The 20,621-nt window shown below is 40.0% G+C and overlaps 1 protein-coding gene across 1 annotated transcript in view; it reads right to left on the reverse strand.

Moving 5' to 3' along the window:
- The window catches only part of LOC126330110 (carboxylesterase 4A), a 197,063-nt gene that overhangs the window by 80,971 nt on the left and 95,471 nt on the right, over window positions 1-20,621 (reverse strand). The window contains exon 5 of the mRNA XM_049996332.1: window positions 13,698-13,888. Within this exon, the coding sequence (XP_049852289.1) occupies window positions 13,698-13,888 (191 nt within the window). The remainder of the gene's footprint in view (window positions 1-13,697; window positions 13,889-20,621) is intronic.

Raw genomic sequence — 20,621 nt, forward strand, 5'->3', positions numbered from 1 at the left:
TGTAAGTAAAAAAAAAAAAAAACAGTTTTCAGACAACTAATTGAAATGCAGTATGTTTTCCAATCTTCAGTACTTTTTGAGTAGGCATCTCAGAAGGAAACTGTTGTTGTAAATGAAATTAATAATCGAAGATTTACTATGTCTTATGAACAGTAATTTTCGGCTTCAGGAACATACAAGTCTGTATCTGTAGTAATGCCAAGGTCTCCCTCATCTGAGAAGTCCCCTACATCACTCAAATCACTGTCATCTTCTATTACTCACAGCAGTTCTCTTTTGATTTTAGCATCTGTGAGTCGTTCATTCATGCCTGAAATAGGTGAGAGGAAAAATAGTTGTGGATCTTTAAAGTTAATTACTGTCTGGACTCCTCCAAGTTCATTATATGACATCTCTCACATTACCTGATGCAAGATTGAAAAGAACAGGTGATAGGCCATCACCCAGCTGTAGCCCAGTTTTTATTTTGAATGCTTCAGTCACCTTATTTCCAATTTTTACCTTTGCTGTTGTACACATCAGGCAGGCCTTCGTGAGGCTTACTAGTTTCTTGGCAAAACTGAACTTTTCCACATACCTCAGCATACTTTCCCGATAAATGCAATCATCTGATTTTATGAAGTCAACAAACAGCATGTGTGGTTCTTGGGGAAACTCTCACCTTTTTTCTGCGATCTGACATGGGACACAGATTTGTTTGATAGTAGATCTCCTGTGATGAAATCCTCCTTGATATTCTCTAGTAATGTTGTCTGCCAGTGGTTGGATTCGATCTAGAAGACAGTTTGAGAAGATCTTATAACAAATATTGAGCAGAGCAATGTCATGGTGGTTTTCACATGCCATTCAGACATCGTTCTTGTGAATGGGACAGATAAGTGCATTCCTCCAGTCTTCTGGAATGTTTTTGGTGTCCCAAATGGTCTTTATTAATTTGTGAATCCTTGTGATAAGGTATTCACCCTCTTCCTGAATTATTTCAGCATGTATGCCATCTTCTCCTGGGCTTCTGTCCTTTTTAAGCCATTTTATCTGCTTCCTCGTCTCTTATACAGTTGGCGGTAGGTATTCAGGTTTTGCTGCTTTTCATACTCACAGGCTTTTTATTTTGTTTTATTAATTTTTTTTATTAATTTTGAGTCATCAGTCTTCTGATTGGATTGGTGTGGCCCGCCATGAATTCCTCTCCCATGCCAACCCCTTCATCTCAAAGTCGCACTTGCAACCTACCTCCTCATTTATTTGCTGGATGTATTCCAATCTCTGTCATCCTCTACTGTTTTTATGCTCTACAGTTCCCTCTAGTGCCACAGAAGTTAGCCACTGAAGTCTTAGCATATGTCCTATCATCTTGTCCCTTCTTGTTGTCAGAGTTTTCCACATATTCATTTCCTCTCCAATTCTGCGCAGAACCTTCCCATTCCATATCTTATCTATTCATCTAATTTTCAATATTTGTCTGTAGCATCACATTTCAAATGCTTCAATTTTCTTCTGTTACTGTTTTCCCACAGTATATGTTTCATTACAATATAATGCTGTGCTCCAAATTCCCATTTTCAGAAATTTCTCCCTCAAATTAAGGCCTATGTTTGACACTAGTAGACTTCTCTTGGCCAGGAGTACCCTTTTTGCCAGCGCTAGTCTGCTTTTGATGCTCTCCTTGCTCTGTCCCTTAGTGGTTGTTTTGCTGCCTAGGTAGCAGAATTCCTTAACTTCATCTACTTCATAACCATCAGTTCTGATGTTAAGTTTTTCCCTATTCTCATTTCTTCTAATTTCATCTTTCTTTGATTTACTCTCAATCCATATTCTGTAGTCATTAGACTGTTCACTCCATTCAGCAGATCATGTAATTGTGCTACACTTTCACTGAGGATAACAATGTTATCAGCAAACTGTATCATCGATATCAATTCACCTTGAATTTTGATTCCAGTCCTGAACCTTTCCTTTATTTCCATCATTGCTTCTTCAGTTTATACATTGAGCAGTGCAAAAGACTACGTCCCTGTCTTACACCCTTTTTAATCTGAGCAGTTCTTTCTTGATCTTCCACTCATTTTGTACCCTCCTGCCTCTTGTATGTGTTGTATGTTACCCCTGTTTCCCTATAGCTTACCCCTAGTTTCCTCAGAATTTTGAACACCTTGCTCCATTTGACATTGTTGAATACTTTTTACAGGTCGACAAATCATATTGACTGTGTCTTGATTTTTCTTTAGCCTTGCTTTCATTATCAACCACAACATCAGAACTGCCTCTCTGGTGTCTTTTCCTTTCCTTAAGTCTAACTGATCATCACCTAACACACCCTCAATTTTCTTTTCCATTCTTATGTATATTATTCTTGTCTGCAACTTGGATGCATGAGCTGTTAAGCTGATTGTGCAATAACTCTCACACTTCTTGGATCTTTCTATCTTCAGAACTGTGTGGATGATGTTTTTATGAAAGTCTCATGATGTATTGGCATTCTCATACATTCTACACACCATCATTGATAGTTGTTTTATTGCCAATTCCCCCAATGATTTTAGAAATTCCAAAGGATCTTACATCCACTTAAGCCCTTTTAAATCCTGACTAATACTGGATTCTCTATTGACTTCTGTTTCTTCTTTTCTCATGTTGTCAGCCAAGTCCTCCTCCCCATAGAGTCATTCAATGTACTCTTTCTACCTACCCACTCTCTCCTCTGCATATGGCTGCAGCGTTCTCATTGCATTCTTAAAGTTATTACCTTGCTTTTAATTTCACTGAAAGTTGTTTTGAATTTCCTATATGCTGAGTCAGTCCTTCCAATAATCATTTCTTTTTCAATTTCTTCCCATTTTTCATGCAGCCATTTAACTTCAGCTTCTCTGCACTTCCCATCCATTTCACTCTTAAGTGATTTGTGTCTCTGTGTTCTTGAATCTCCCTGAACATTTTTGTAGTTCCTTCTTTTGTTGATCAGCTGAAGTATATCTTCTCTTATCCATGGTTTGCTACCTGTTACTTTCCTTGAAAGTATATTTTCTTTCCAGCTTCTGTGTTTGCCCTTCTTACAGATGTCCATTCCTCTTCAACTGTACTGCCTACTGAGTTATTCCTTATTGCAGTATCTATAGCCCCAGAGAACTTCAAGCATATCTCTTCATTCCTTAGTACATCTGCATCCTACTTCTTTATGCTACGATTCTTTTTGACTACTGCCTTAAATTTCAGCCTACTCTTCACCATAAGTACATTGTGATCTGAGTCCATATCTACTCCTGGATATGCCTTAGAATCCACTTTCTGTTTTCAGAATCTCTGTCTGACAACAATGCAATCAACTGAAATCTTCCTGTATCTCCTGGCCTTATCCAAGTATACCTCCTCCTCTTGTGGTTCTTACTAAGAGTAATCACTATTACCAGCTGAAATTTGTTACAGAACTCAATTAATCTTTCTCCTCTCTCATTCCCCTACTCTCCAATAACCCTTTCTTCTACTCCTTCCCCTACAACACTATCTAATCCCTCATTACTATTAGGTTTTTATCTCCCTATACGTACTGAATTACCCATTCATTATCCTCATATATCTTCTCTGTATCTTCATCTTCTGCTAGCGATGTTGGCATGTATACCTGAACTATTGTTGTTGCTGTTGTTATTGTTGTTGGTTTGCTGTCAGTTCTGATGAGAACACCCCTATCACTAAACTGTTCACAGTAACACACTCTCAGCCCTACCATCCAATTCATAATGAATCCTACTTACATTACACTATTTTCTGCTGCTGTTGATATTACCCTGTACTCATCTGACTATAAATTCTTGTCTTCTTTCCATTTCATTTCGCTGACCTCCATCATATCTAGATTGAACCTCTGCATTTCCCTTTTTAGATTTTCTAGCTTCCCACCATGTTGCTGCTTCTGACATTCCATGCTCTGACTTGTAGAACGTTATCCTTACATTGGTTGGTCATTCTTTTTCTCAAGGGTACCTCTCCCTAGACAGTCCCCTGCTGGAGATCTGAATAGGGAACTATTCTGGAATCTTTTGCCAATTGAGAGATTACCATGACACTTTTTCAGTTACTGGCCACATGTCCTGTGGATACATATTATGTGTCTTTAATGCAGTTTTTTTCCATTGCCTTCAGCATTCTCGTGCCATTGATCATTGCTGCCTTTAGCGGCAAGAGAGTGCTCTGAACCTCTGCTTACTCTTGCACCCTCATTGAGAAGGCTGTTGGCAGAATGAGGTGACTTCTAATGCTGAATGTCTTCGGTCACCAATGCTGAGTCAAACCTGGGTCCATGGGCATTTTGATTACTAATCAAAGATGCTACCACCTGATCACTATGCCTTTTTTTAAGTGCACAGTTTAACATCTTTGAACATTTAAAGCAAGCTGCCAACCATTGTATCACTTTGACATCTTATCAAGTTCTGACTGAATATTTACACAACTTTGTTTAGTCTTTTATTTCATTGTAGATCACTGCATCATCTGCATAAAATCTGAGGTTACTATTAACATCATTTGTAAGATCATTAATGTATAACATAAGCAAAAAGAGACCCAACATGCCTCCCTTGGGTTACTTCTAAATGTGTTGGTGACTTCAATACAATGCTGTGCTCCAAACACCCATGCTCAGAAATTTCTTCCTCAAATTAATGCCTATATTTGATACTAGTAGACTTATCTTGGCCAGGAATACCATTTTTGCCAGTGCCAGTCTGATTTTGATGTCCTCTTTGCTCCACCCATCATTGGTTGTTTAGCTGCCTAGGTAGAAGAATTCCTTAACTTCATCTACTTCATCACCAACAGTCCTGATGTTCATAGTATGAAGGCTTTCACGACCGAATGACATATCTTCTGGTAAACCTTCCGGGATGTAAGGTCGTGGTCCATGAAACTCTTCAGCTCCTAACATTTCGTCCAGAGCTGCGCGGGACATCTTCAGAGGGGTGTTTCTCCTCCGGTGAGTCTTGCCGACTAACGGGTCGGACGTCTGAGAGCGACTTATATATCGTAGAAGGTGGGTGTGGCCAGAGTTACACGTAATATGCAGAGATAATCTTTGTCAGAGATAAAACTTAACTATCGATCATAATCTCATCGCAGATAAAACTGTCTAGCAATTCTGTAGTGCTACTGTCCAAATATCACTAAGTTTCATGGTCTCTTCTTTCCGATTAAAATTATCCCTATTATATATATATAATAGGGATAAAATAGAAAGAAACTTCCACATGGGAAAAATATATTAAAAACAAAGATTCCAAGATTTACCAAGCGGGAAAGCGCCGGCAGACAGGCACATGAACAATGTTGAAAGACAGGTGAGGTATGAGCGGCGGCAACTTGAAATTAGCGGAGGTTGAGGCCTGGCGGATATCGAGAAGAGAGGATATACTGAAGGGCGAGTTCCCATCTCCGGAGTTTGGATAGGTTGGTTTTGGTGGGAAGTATCCAGATAACTCGGACGGTGTAACACTGTGCCAAGATGTGCTGGCCGTGCATCAAGGCATGTTTAGCCACAGGGTGATCCTCATTACCAACAAACACTGTCTGCCTGTGTCCATTCATGCGAATGGACAGTTTGTTGCTGGTCATTCCCACATAGAAAGCGTCACAGTGCAGGCAGGTCAGTTGGTAAATCACGTGGGTGCTTTCACATGTGGCTCTCCCTTTGATCGTGTACACCTTCCGGGTTACAGGACTGGAGTAGGTGGTGGTGGGAGGGTGCATAGGACAGGTTTTACACCGGGGGCGGTTGCAAGGGTAGGAGCCAGAGGGTAGGGAAGGTGGTTTGGGGATTTCATAGGGATGAACCAAGAGGTTACGAAGGTTAGGTGGACGGCGGAAAGACACTCTTGGTGGAGTGGGAAGGATTTCATGAAGGATGGATCTCATTTCGGGGCAGGATATGAAGAAGTCGTATCCCTGCTGGAGAGCCACATTCAAGGTCTGATCCAGTCCCGGGAAGTATTCTGTCACAAGTGGGGCACTTTTGGGGTTCTTCTGTGAGAGGTTCTGGGTTTGAGGGGATGAGGAAGTGGCTCTGGTTATCTGCTTCTGTACCAGGTTGGGAGGGTAGTTGCCTGTCTGCCGGCGCTTTCCCGCTTGGTAAGTCTTGGAATCTTTGTTTTTAATATATATATATAGGGATAATTTTAATCGGAAAGAAGAGACAATGAGACTTAGTGATATTTGGACAGTAGCACTACAGAATTGCTAGACAGTTTTATCTGTGACGAGATTATGATCGATAGTTAAGTGTAATCATGTGTAACTCTGGCCACACTCACCTTCTACGATATATAAGTCGCTCTCAGACGTCTGACCTGTTAGTCGGCAAGACTCACCGGAGGAGAAACACCCCTCTGAAGATGTCCAGCACAGCTCTGGATGAAATGTTAGGAGCTGAAGAGTTTCATGGACCACGACCTTACATCCCGGAAGGTTTACCAGAAGATAATCCTGATGTAAACTTTCCTGCTGTTCTCATTTCCATCCAAGATAACATGCTGCGTCCTACCTATCAAGAAATCCTCATTGTAGTCATATACTTTGTCTGATACCTCATATGTTCACACATTTGATAACAAGTGTAGGTGAGGACTGAGTCAAATGCTTTTTGGAAATAGAGAGGTACTCCATCTATCTGACTGTCTTGATCCATGGCTTTTAGGGCGTAATGTGAGAGCAGTGCAATTTGAATTTCACACGATCTATGTTTTTCGAAAGCCATGCTGGGCGGCATGGAGGAAATTATTCTGTTTGAGATAGCTAATTACAATTGAGCTCAGAATATGTAGTAAGATTCCACAACAAATGAATATCAAGGATACTGGACAGTAGTTCTGTGGAACAGTTCTACCACCCTTCTTGTAGACAGGTATGGCATGCACTTTCTTCCCTACTGGGCATGGTATTTTGTTTTAGAGGCCAATTCAGCCACAAATTCAGTGTAGAATCTGACAGGTGTTCGATTTAGCCCTGGCACATTGTTCAGTTTTAATGATTTCAGCTCTTTCTCAATGCCACTGACCCTAATTAAATATCTATTTCACTCATCCTTTGAGCAGAACAAGGATTATGTTGGAGCAATACTCCTTGGATTTCCTTTGTAAAGGAAAATTGGAAAACAGAGTTAAGCATTTCTGCTTTCAGTTTAATACTCTCAACTTCAGTTCCAGTCTTGTCCATGACTGGTTGAACACTAACTTTGGTGTCACAGCCATTACATGTGATTAGAATTTCTTTGGGTTTTGTGAAGAACCATTTGACAATATTGTGCTACGGTGACCATTAAAGGCTTCATCCATTGCTCTCTTGACTGCTAAACACGTTTTATTCAGCACCTCTCTGTCTATAGCCCTATGCTTTGTTTTATACCTATAATGCTGTAGTCTCTGTTTCTTTAGAAGTTTCTTTACAGTGTCCATATACCATGAAGGATCTCCCACTCTATGAGCAGTCCCACTGAGCACATATCTGTCCAGTGAATGATCAATTATTCTTTTGAACTTGAGCTATAGTTCTTTTATGTGCTCCTGCCCTGAGCTAAAAGTTTCAGGTTTCTTGTTGAGGTATTACATTAGTGTTTCTCTATCTAGTTTTCTGAACATATAAATCTTTTACTTCTTTTAGTTGCCATTTGTGTTTTGGTATCCATTGTTGCTATACTGCCTCGTGGTCACTGATACCAGTTTGGATGTGGACTTCCTCAAAGACATCAGGTCTGTTGTTGCTATTAAATCTAATACATTTCCATCATGAGTGAGGTTCCATAATGTCTGTTCTATTTATTTATTTATTTAAACCGATCAGATTAGGGCCATCAGGCCTTCTCTTACATCAGACCAGTGTTCCACACATGAAGCACTTTAAGCATCATAGTTACATCATGAGAGTATTTTGAAATAAGAAAAATAGATTAATCTAGTGACAATATGAATAACGAGTAATGACTAAGACCTAATAAAGTAAATACTGGCAGTATTTTTGCAACAGCTGCTATAGATAAAATTATGATAAAAGCAATAATAATAATAACAGTAAAAGAAAAAATGAAGTAATAATGGTAAACCTGAGAAAAACTGGCAATAGTAATGAAGAGCTGTGTAGATGTACATTAATATATTGGTATATATTTTGGGGAAGGGAGATTTAATGAGGCTGCATCAGTCAAGAAACACCTGGGAACTGATGAAGATCTAGTAGGAAAGAAAGAAGTAATGGGGTGAAGTGTATTCATGTACAGAGTAAGGCATTACATTACCGGGTATGTCATAAACTGTTTTTTGAAGCCAGACATGTTTTTAAGTTCCCTAATATAACAAGGCAGGTTATTCCATAGTCGGGTTCCTGCTACTGTAAAGGACTTTGAGAAGGTGACTGAGTGATGAAGTGGAACAGAGAGGATTTTATTATGATGGGAACATGTGTTTCTGTCATATTGTTCAGACATGAGTATTAAGGATGAAGAGAGATATGAGGGACAGTATACTGTTATAAGACAGTAGATGAGACAGAGTTATGGAAATCTCTGCATTTGTCTGCATGCACCCAGGACAGTTGTGCATAAGCTGGTCAAATGTGGTCAAAAAGTCAAATGTCACAGATATATCAGACGAAGCATTCATGACAAGTTCCAGACGTTGCGAATTTTTCTGAGAGAGAGCTTGTAGGATAATATCACTGTAGTCAATGATTGGGAGTATAAGCATTTGTACTAATTTCTTTTTCAGATTGAAAGGGAAAAGTTTTTTTATATTTTTGTAGGACATGAAGGCATGCTGATGCTTTTTTGTACACTGCAGTTATGTGCTCTGTCCAATTTAGATTTTCATCTATTATTACTCCCAAACTCTTTGCTGAGGGAGAGAAGTTGATATTTATTCCATTGAGGATTAGAGATGATACGGATTCCCGATGTTTGGGACTAATGAGCTTAGAGTGACCAACAAGTACTACTTGGGTTTTAGATGAGTTGAGTTTTAGTCCTATGTTCAGTGCCCATTTTGATAGTACATCAAGGTCAGTATTGAAATTTTCAACAGCTTTCTTAAGATTGATTGGTTTTGCACTTAGATACAACTGAAGGCCATCAGCATACCTGTGATATTTGCAGTAGATCAGAACCGATCATTGACATACAGAGAGAAGAGTATAGGACCTAATATTGAGCCTTGGGGAACACCTGAAACTATCTGCCACCATTGTGATTTTATATTCCCCGACAGGAATTGTTGCTGACGAGACGTCAAGTATGAGCGAAACCGATTCACTGAACTTGGTGAGAAATCTAGACCACTAAGTTTGGCAAGTAAGATGTTGAAGTTGACAGTATCAAATGCTTTGCTGATAAAATGCTTTGCAGAAATCTAAGAAGCAAATGATAGTCGCTTCTTGTCTATCCATGGTACATTTCAGGTCATCTGTCACCTTTATCAATGGGGATGTCGTGCTTCGATGTTTACGGAATCCTGATTGTTATTTACCTAGTAGGTTGTTATTAGTTAGGTAGTTGATGAACTGGTCATGGACTACATATTCTAAGGCTTTTGATAGTGCAGGAAGAATGCAGATGGGGTGGTAGTCAATTTCATTTTTAGGCAGTGGCTTAATTAGTCCCAGTTTCCAGGCTCGGGAAAACACTTGTGTTTAAGGAATCATTGAAAATGTCTGTTATAGAGCTCAGCAGTGGATCAATAATAAGTTTTATCATCTGGATAGTTATGCCATCATGTTCAGTAGATGCTGATCTAATCCACATGATGACTTGCTTGACTGTATTGCAAGTGACGTGTTGTAGATAGAATTTTTCTTTGCTACGGTTGTTCATCCCCATGAAGTAATCAATGATTCTCTCTGTTTTCTTTTTTCTTTTTCCAATTCAGTTGTTGTTGTAGATAATGTGAAGAATCGGTTTAGTTCTTCAGCTGAGACCATAGGATTTTCTGCAACTTTTATTTTTCCTAATCCGAGACTACGGAGATTTTTCCACAGGACAGCTGGTCTACTTCTATTGTCAGTTAGTATAGGGGCATGTGTGAGCTTAGTGTTTCTCACTGTCTGACACACTATGTTTCATTTCTGCTTGTATACAGTACGATTTTCAGGTTAGGGTGTATCTTGTGTGCTCTATGTGCAGTGTCTCTGAGATTCATGAGCTGTTTTAATTCATCAGTCAGCCAAGTTGCAGGTTTCCTTTTTTACTTTTCTGGTCTTTATTGGAGCATATTTGTCATATAATTGAGTAATTTGTTAGTGATATCCTGAAGTTTTTCTTTTATGTCCATGGGGGAATTAAGGTAATTCCCCAGATTATTTCTTGTGCCTCAGACAAATTTATGCATCTGAAGTCTTGGTACCTAGACAGCTTTTGTTTCTTTCTAGGACATTATAGTGAATACGTCATGAAAATAATGTCATGGGCAGACATGCCAAGTGCAGATATTTGAGAGGTGCAGGTTATTCTATTTGGAGATTTCGTTGTGAATGTATCTACGAAAGTGTGACTGGTAGTCACGTGATGTGTAGGTGCCAGCTGAAGTAGTGTCATATTTGAGGAAGAAAGCATCCTCTTAAATTTCCAACTGGAAGGACTATTGTGCAGGAAATTAATTAGGTAGTTTTCAGAGAAGGTATTTATTAATGCTTCACAATATGTCTCATCACACCCACCACTAATAAAAATATAATTATGCCAACAGATTGTTGGATGATTACAGTCTCCTCCAATGATTACAGTATCATTAGGGAACTTATGTACAAGCAATCTGATGTTTACTCTAAAGTTTTCAGTTATATCAGGAGGAGAATCTTGTGATAGATAAAAGGGCCCAATTATTTTTTTGCTCACTCTTGATACTGAGTCTTGCCCAAACAATCTAACCTACAACTTCAACTTCTGTCTCACTAGATTTAAGTTTCTTGTCTATTGCAACAAATAAATCAGCTCCATTTCCTCTTTCCCTATCCTTTCAGTACACACCAAAATTTTCTCCAAACATCTCACTGTTAACTTCAGATTTTAATCAGCTTTTCATGCCTAATTTTATGTGAGATTCGGTGTTTTTTAGGCACATTTCAAACTTTGGTGCTTTTTTCTGAATGCTTTGACAGTTAACCATGAGGATTTTGATACTCTCATCAGCCAGAGGCATTTTTTTCGATCTTACAATGATACATCTGGTTTTCTACAGCTAACATTATCTTGATTGGATGGAGAGTCACTGAATCTAAAAAACCCTTGTGTGCAGCTCACACACAGTCAGCTATTTGGGTAGCTGCCTCTGATGTGAAGGGCACATCTGACTTATTCAGGGGGCCCCTACAACTCTCAACCCTATGGCACAAGTCTAGGAAGTCACAGCATGGATTCTCACAGAAGCTTCAAAGTCTCTGGTTCAAGCCTTCCACTCGACTAAGAGCCAGTGGGCCATGACATGTTCTGGCGACAATGCCGCAGATTGTGAACGTCTTTGAAAATCTGTGAGCAAGGCCTTTATTCTCAACCCTCTTCCTGCCCTTGCTGCCATTTCCCCAAAGGGTAACATTACTCACCATATGTTTGAGCTGCTGATAGTTAATAGAGCACTACCCTTTAGTGTCTACCTCTTCTTGACAAGGTGCAAAGCAGGTTCCCCCAAAACATGGGAAGTGAGTCCCACTGGCTCAGTTTCAGTTTCAGTGAAAGACATCACCCCAAATTTGTTTGTTAGAGGGATCATTTGTAATTATTTCTGAAAGCCTTTACTGTTTATTTTGCTCTAACTCCTTTGTTAAACTCTCTTGATCACAGATTTCATAGGATTACTAAAATACCTCAAAGAAGGCACACTAACCCATTCCATCTTCAGCAACATTCGAGCATTAACACATGAGTTAGCAAGACATCTAATAGCCATACTCAGTCCACCACAGGAAAATGTCAGTACAGTATGAAGATTTGGTGTATTTGATCCAGCAGCTTCAAAACCACAAATTATGCCATCAAGGCTTCATGGGCTACTATGCAATGGTTTTTCTCTTTACTGGAGCTCCACTAGGAGATGCACAAGTCCTCATCAGAGAAAAGTTTGTGTCATTGCTAACAAATACCTTTCAGTTCACATTCATGTCAATCTCTTTGGTGTTTAATGGTAATTCCTTTGAGAAGATAGATGGAGAGGCATTACAAATAACTGACTGCATCCCCAATAGTCATTATAATATAATGATATGGTATTTTTATTAAAACTTTCCCCAAAGAGTCTTAATAGCACATGACATTATCAAGTCCTGCACTTGGCTTAAAATATGCTAGTTATCTGATAGTCCTCAATGTACTGTCCCATTTCCATGACTACTTCCATTTTCCTTCAACCAAGAAGTTGGTGGGCTCACTCATACTTAATTTTTGATGCTAGTCTCTTGATTATTTTTTCCCACCTGCCAGCTTGAATATCACTATCTGTAAATACTATCTACCAATTAGACCTTTTTGGTTTTCTTAAACTTTTCCCTCATACTCTCAGACTACTTCTGAATTCATTGTGTTTTGTGCACGCTTTTGTCCACAATCTACAACAAAATGAAGCTGTTGGATATTTCTAGACTGACTGAAACTATTTGATTTATAGTGGCCCCTAAATACTCTTTCTGATTTGGATGACTTGAATGCAAGCCATGCAAGCCAATCATCTGATCTAGTTGACTTGCTGCTATACACTGCAATTCACAATTGCGATAAACCTTTCTGCACACCTGAGAATCCAACCTTAAGTTTCAAGATTTGCTGTTGCTCTTCCATTAATATTTAACACAGTGGCAATGATGTTATTATAAAAAAATTACTGACATCATGAATGAAAATGACAATGACATTCTTTATACTGATATCAGTTCTTAACAAATCTACAGCACTTTCCACTCTTTTCTATTTTGAATGTGACATTTTTGTCAATTATTCAGTTAAAGACATTTGTTAAGTGGAAGATAAAAGTTTTCTAAAGTTCTTCTTTTTGACAGTGATACTGCAGTAGGCCGGAGTGTTAGGGTGATCCACCACTATGATTTGGGTACCAAGCTATAATTGAACAACTAAAAGGTTCTGACAACTAAATTTTGAAGACACTATACACAAAGTAAATAATGCTGATGACTGGACAAGAAAGACAGGCTGAATGACACCATGGAGCTAATCCTCATATGCCCCTAAGGAAGATGCTTCACTACCATGGGACAACCATCACTAACCTGTTACATACGATGAGTATTCATGACACTATAATACAACCAAGTAAACAATTGCAACAACTTCCACTGCCCAGAGTCACTAAACTATGCACTGTGCTTCACTTATAGTGACTGTTAATAGGCTAGCCACCTTGGCATGCAAGCCAAGCCTGGACCTGCTCCAGTGTTGTTGACTAAGAATCATCCTTCACAAAGAAGACTAATTTTTCTTGCATTATGGATTAAAGTACACTGTGAAGCTACACATTTATAAAATCAGCTAGCATTTTTGTCCATCTGAACAATAACAAACAACATCTTTTATGACAAATTAGATTACTGTCAGCATGTAGAGGAATGTTTAAGAATCCTCTTTTCGTGTTTCTCACAATTTGGAAACGCTGAAAATGTGAAATTTACATGATTTAGAAAGCTTAGACCTGTCTATAAGTGTAGATACACAAGTTTCACAGCAGTACCTGAAGGTTTGAATCAGCCTTTATCAGTGATTCCACAGGAAGTTCTTGTAAACATCGTACCATTGCAAGCATGGGGGATACTGGGCAGCCATTTTTTGTAGCTATATCTCTAGCTGTTCCCAGAGGATCATTATCAACTGCAAAAGCTGACAATGCTGTCCCACTTAGAGCTATGATGCCACCCAGAAATCCTGCAAACAAAATCAAAAGATGTGTCAGTAAGAGGAAATACAAGAATTTATTTTCTCATAGTTTCTTATTCTCAGTACTAATTTCAGAACTTTCATGAGAGTCATTCTGAATGTTCTGGGAAAGTAATGCAAATTTCTACTTTACTGGAAAGTTACTTTCATGTCTTCTTAAAGTCTATTCTTCCAGTCATATACATAACTATTTAAAAAGGAGACAAAATAATTTGTCCTAATTCACAAGGATGCCACTTCCTCTATGCCTCAAGTTTTTGGCACAATATTTTTTCAGCCTTTAAGACTGAGTATTGGGTCATAATACACTCCTGGAAATTGAAATAAGAACACCGTGAATTCATTGTCCCAGGAAGGGGAAACTTTATTGACACATTCCTGGGGTCAGATACATCACATGATCACACTGACAGAACCACAGGCACATAGACACAGGCAACAGAGCATGCACAATGTCGGCACTAGTACAGTGTATATCCACCTTTTGAAGCAATGCAAGCTGCTATTCTCCCATGGAGACGATCGTAGAGATGCTGGATGTAGTCCTGTGGAACGGCTTGCCATGCCATTTCCACCTGGTGCCTCAGTTGGACCAGCGTTCGTGCTGGACGTGCAGACCGCGTGAGATGACGCTTCATCCAGTCCCAAACATGCTCAATGGGGGACTGATCCGGAGATCTTGCTGGCCAGGGTAGTTGACTTACACCTTCTAGAGCACGTTGGGTGGCACGGGATACATGCAGACATGCATTGTCCTGTTGGAACAGCAAGTTCCCTTGCCGGTCACGGAATGGTAGAACGATGGGTTTGATGACGGTTTGGATGTACTGTGCACTATTCAGTGTCCCCTAGACGATCACCAGAGGTGTACGGCCAGTGTAGGAGATCGCTCCCCACACCATGATGCCGGGTGTTGGCCCTGTGTGCCTCGGTCGTATGCAGTCCTGATTGTGGTGCTCACCTGCACGGCGCCAAACACGCATACGACCATCATTGGCACCAAGGCAGAAGCGACTCTCATCGCTGAAGACGACACGTCTCCATTCGTCCCTCCATTCACGCCTGTCGTGACACCACTGGAGGCGGGCTGCACGATGTTGGGGCGTGAGCGGAAGATGGCCTAATGGTGTGCGGGACCATAGCCCAGCTTCATGGAGACGGTTGCGAATAGTCCTCACCGATACCCCAGGAGCAACAGTGCCCCTAATTTGCTGGGAAGTGGCGGTGCGGTCCCCTACGGCACTGCGTAGGATCCTAAGGTCTTGGCGTGCATCCGTGCGTCGCTGCGGTCCGGTCCCAGGTCGATGGGCAAGTGCACCTTCCGCCGACCACTGGCGACAACATCGATGTACTGTGGAGACCTCATGCCCCACGTGTTGAGCAATTCGGCGGTACGTCCACCCGGCCTCCCGCATGCCCACTATACGCCCTCGCTCAAAGTCCGTCAACTGCACATACGGTTCACGTCCACGCTGTCGCGGCATGCTACCAGTGTTAAAGACTGCGATGGAGCTCCGTATGCCACGGCAAACTGGCTGACACTGACGGCGGCGGTGCACAAATACTGCGCAGCTAGCGCCATTCGACGGCCAACACCGCGGTTCCTGGTGTGTCCACTGTGCCGTGCGTGTGATCATTTCTTGTACAGCCCTCTCGCAGTGTCCGGAGCAAGTATGGTGGGTCTGACACACCGGTGTCAATGTGTTCTTTTTTCCATTTCCAGGAGTGTATAATATAAATGGATAGATACAGAATCTAGTCACCAACTGGCTACAGGGGCACATGCACACTTTAACTTTTACAAGCTTTTGGCTCCTTCTTCTGGCAGAAGAGTTGAAGGGGAAGGAAGAGGGAAGAAGGAAAAGGACTGGAGAGGTTTAGGGAAAGGGATACAGTTCAGAAACATCACCCAGAACCCTGAATCAGGGGAGACTTACCAGACGGGATGAGAAGGAAAGACTGATTGTTGGGGACTGCACCAAGTGAGGTCTGAAAACCTGAGAGATTAAAGGTGGAAAACAGGGCAATGTTCAAGACAGAGATTACTACTAAAACATTGTGCACATGTTAATGAGAGTGAAAAGCTATGTGCATTGTATGTAACAGAGGTGGGAGGGGGAACAGTGAAAAACAGTGAAAAATAGACAGGTCATAAAATTAAAAATGTCATAAACTAAAACGCAGTGAAGAAAGGAGTAGTTACTGTAAAGAAATGCTGAGACAGAAGGAATTAACATAAATTAATCCCAGTTGGGTGACGAGAACCAAGAACATATTGTAGTGCTAGTTTCCACCTGCGGAGTTCTGAGAAACTGGCATCTGCAGGAAGAAACCAGATGGTTTGTGTGGCGAAACAGGCACTGAGGTCATGACTGTCATGTTGTACAGCATGCTCTGCAACAGGATATTGTATGTTGCCTGTATACACCCTCTGCAATGCCCATTCATCCTGACTGATAACTGAGTGGCAGTCAAGTCAATGTAAAGGGCTGAATAGTGTTTGCATATGCTGGAATTTGTCCTGTTAATTGTGTGATGACTAACTCCAAACACCAAGGTTTCTATTTTAGGCTGACTATCTTCTTCCTCCCCCCTGAACCAAGAACCTTGCCGATGGTGGGGAGGCTTACGTGCCTCAGCGATACAGATAGCCATTCCGTAGGTGCAACCACAACGGAGGGGTACCTGTTGAGAGGCCAGACAAACGTGTGGTTCCTGAAGAGGGGCAGTAGCCTTTTCAGTAGTTGCAGGGGCAACAGCCTGGATGATTGACTGATCTGGCCTTGTAACGCTAACCAAAACGGCCTTCCTGTGCTGGTACTGCGAATGGCTGAAAGCAAGGGGAAACTACAGCCGAAATTTTTCCCAAGGGCATGCAGCTTTACTGTATGGTTAAATGATGATGGCGTCCTCTTGGGTAAAATATTCTGGAGGTAAAATAGTCCCCCATTTGGATCTCCAGGTGGGGATAACTCAGGAGGACATCATTATCAGGAAAAAGAAAACGGGCATTATACGGATCGGTTTGTGGACTGTCAGATCTATTAATCAGGCAGATAGGTAAGAAAATTTAAAAAGGGAAATGGATAGGTTAAATTGAGATACGGTGGGAATTAGTGAAGTTTGGTGGCAGGAGGAACAAGACTTCTTCTCAGGTGAATACAGGGTTATAAATACAAAATCAAATAGGGGTAATGCAGGAGTAGGTATAATAATGAATAAAAAATAGGAGTGTGGGTAAGCTACTACAAACAGCATAGTGAACATGTTATTGTGGCCAAGATAGACATGAAGGCCACGCCAACGCAGTAGTACAAGTTTATATCCCAAGAAGCTGCACAGATGACGAAGAGATTGATGAAATGTATGATGAGATAAAAGAAATTATTCAGATAGGGAAGGGAGATGAAAATTTAATAGTCATGGGTGACTGGAATTTAACAGTAGGAAAAGGAAGAGAAGGAAACATAGTAGGTGAATATGGAATGGGGGCAAGAAATGAAAGAGGAAACCGCCTGGTAGAATTTTGCACAGAGCATAACTTAATCAAAGCTAACACTAGGTTCAAGAATCATAAAAGAAGGTCGTATACATGGAAGAGGCCTGGAGATACTCAAAGGTTTCAGATAGATTATATAATGGTAAAACAGAGATTTAGGAAGCAGGTTTTAAGTTGTAAGACATTTCCAGGGACAATGTGGACTCTGACCACAATCTATTGGTTATGAACTGTAGATTAAAACTGAAGAAGGAACTGCAAAAAGGTGGGAATTTAAGGATATGGGATCTGGATAAACAGACAGAACCAGAGATTGTAGAGAGTTTCAGAGAGAACATTAGGGAATGATTGTCATGAATGGGGTAAAGAAATACAGTAGAAGAAGAGTGGGTAGCTTTGATGGATGAAATAGTAAAGGAAACAGAGGATCAAGTAGGTAAATAAACTAGAGCTAGTAGAAATCCTTGAGTAACAGAAGAAATATTGAATTTGGTTGATGAAAGGAGAAAATGTAAAAATGCAGTAAATGAAGCAGGCAAAAAGGAATACAAACGTCTCAAAAATGAGATCGACAGGAAGCGCAAAATGGCTAAGCAGGGATGGCTAGAGGACAAATGTTACGACGTAAAGGCATATTTCACTAGGGGTAAGATAGATACTGCCTACAGTAAAATTAAAGAGACTTTTAGAGAAAAGAGAACCACATCTATGAATAACAAGAGCTCAGATGGAAACACAGTTCTAAGCAAAGAAGAGAAAGCAGAAAGGTGGAAGGAGTATATAGAGGGTTTGTATAAGGGTGATGTACTTGAGGACAATATTATGGAAATGGAAGAGGATGTAGATGAAGATGAAATGGGAGATATGATACTGCATGAAGAATTTGACAGAGCACAGAAAAGCCAAAACAAGGCCCAGGGAGTAGACAACGTTCCATTAGAACTACTGATAGCCTTGGGAGAGCCAGCCCTGACAAAACTCTGCCGTCTGTTGAGAAAGATGTATGAGACAGGCAAAATACCCTCAGACTTCAAGAAGAATAGAATTATTCCAATCGTAAAGAAAGCAGGTGTTGACAGATGTTAAAATTACCAAACTATCCGTTTAATAAGCTGCAAAATATTAACACGAATTCTTTACAGATGAATGGAAAAACTGGTAGAAGCCGACCTCAGAGAACATCAGTTTGGATCCCGTAGAAATGTTGGAACATGTGAGGCAATACTGACCCTACAACTTATCTTAGAAAATAGATTAAAGAAAGGCAAACCTACATTTCTACCATTTGTAGACTTAGAGAAAGCTTTTGACAATGTTGACTGGAATACTCTCTTTCAAATTCTGAAGGTGGCAGGGGTAAAATATAGGGAGCAAAAGGCTATTCTCAATTTGTACAATAATAATAATAAAGATTTTATTGTCTTTAGGCCATTACAGTAATTGACATTGTCAAATGAAGTTACAATTTATAATACAGTGTGATGAGGTATTACCTACTGAAATATTTTAGCTTATATTACAATAAATGTACAGTGGGTCATCTGTTGGATTACTGCATTTTACAGTTGAAGAATTCATTGATATCATAGAACGGGTGGGCAATAAACCATTCATGCAGTGTTTCTTTGAATGTATGTTCAGGAAGATCCTGTGGCAGCTTATTAAATAGTTTGTGCCCTGTGACTTCGTAGCTATTTATTGATTTTGATAGTCTGTGGTAAGGCATGTATATGTGTTTGATGCTTCTTGTGTTGTAACAATGTACATTTTCTCTATGTTTCACATCTTGTACGTTCTTCTTCGTAAAGATTAAGACACTGTATATATAGAGGTTTATTACAGTCATAATTTTTTGTTTAGTAAATAAGGGTTTGCAGTGAGCCTTATGTGAAGAATTTGTAATTATCCTAATGGCTTTCTTCTGCAATAATAGGATGTCACGTATATGACTACAGTTACCCCACAAGATAATGCCATAGGATATTATACTTTGGAAAAATGCAAAATAAGATGATCTGATGTATGTTTCAGGTACACAATTTCTGAGTTGTCTTAATAAATAAATTACTCTAGATAGCTTACTACTAATATAGTTTACATGTTGACCCCAGGATAACTTTTTGTCTAAATAAACTCCCAGGAATTTAACAGAACTAGGGTCATCAGATAGTGGTTTGTCTCTTAGAGTGAAGATTATCTGCTGAGTTTTATTTTCATTTAGCAGGAAACCATTTACTCTGAACCAATATGCTGCATGAGTGAGTGTATTTTCAGCACAGGTTTTAAGAACATTAAGATTGTTACTGCTATGAAGAAAAGTCATATCATCTGCATACAATACAGTGGTGGATCTAATAAACGAGGGGGGGCAGGGGGTCATTGATCATTATCAAGAACAGGAAGGGCCACAGTACAGATCCCTGAGGCACACCTACTTTAACATTTTCTATGTTGGACATTTCCTTACCAACACAAACTACCTGTTTACGGTTGTTGAGGTAAGCTTTTAATAGTCTGCGACTGTTTCCTTTGATGCCGTAGAATTCTAGTTTCTCTAGTAATGGCATGTGCTCAACACAGTCGAAGGCCTTGCTTAGGTCACAGAATGAGACCTGAGCAAAGCCTTTGTTCTCAAGAACTTTGAGGATGTAACTGACTACCGTGTTGATTGCATCAATGGTTGACAGATTCTTCCTAAACCTGTATTGTGTAGCATTAATTATTCCTAGATTCTCAAAGTGAGATGATAATTGTTGGCACATGATGCATTCTATTACCTTGGAGAATGCGGGTACTATTGAAATAGGCCTGTAACTAGATGGAGAGCCTTTATCTCCCTTTTTGTATACTGGAATGACCATAGACAGTTTTAACTCATCAGGAAAATATCCCTCAAGTAAGCACTTGTTTATGCAATGGGTTAAAGGGTACAGAATGCAATCACACACTTTTCTTAGCAGGTCGCATGATATGCCGTATATATCTAAGCTATCAGATGATTTCAGTTGTTTTATGACCCCTTGTACATATCTAGGCGTCACTTCGGAGAAGGTTAGCGTGCTTGTATTTAGTGACTGTCTACCCCACTTTTGGGAGAGTAACTCTCGTGGATTAATGTCTGGTTTGATAATTGCGTCTCCTATTTATTTCACTGAATTAATAAAAAACTCATTGACTGTTTGTGGTGGGATATTAATTTTGTCTTTTTTTAGTATCTGTGGC

Source organism: Schistocerca gregaria, chromosome 2 (assembly GCF_023897955.1).
Source record: "Schistocerca gregaria isolate iqSchGreg1 chromosome 2, iqSchGreg1.2, whole genome shotgun sequence".
Lineage (NCBI taxonomy): Eukaryota > Metazoa > Arthropoda > Insecta > Orthoptera > Acrididae > Schistocerca > Schistocerca gregaria.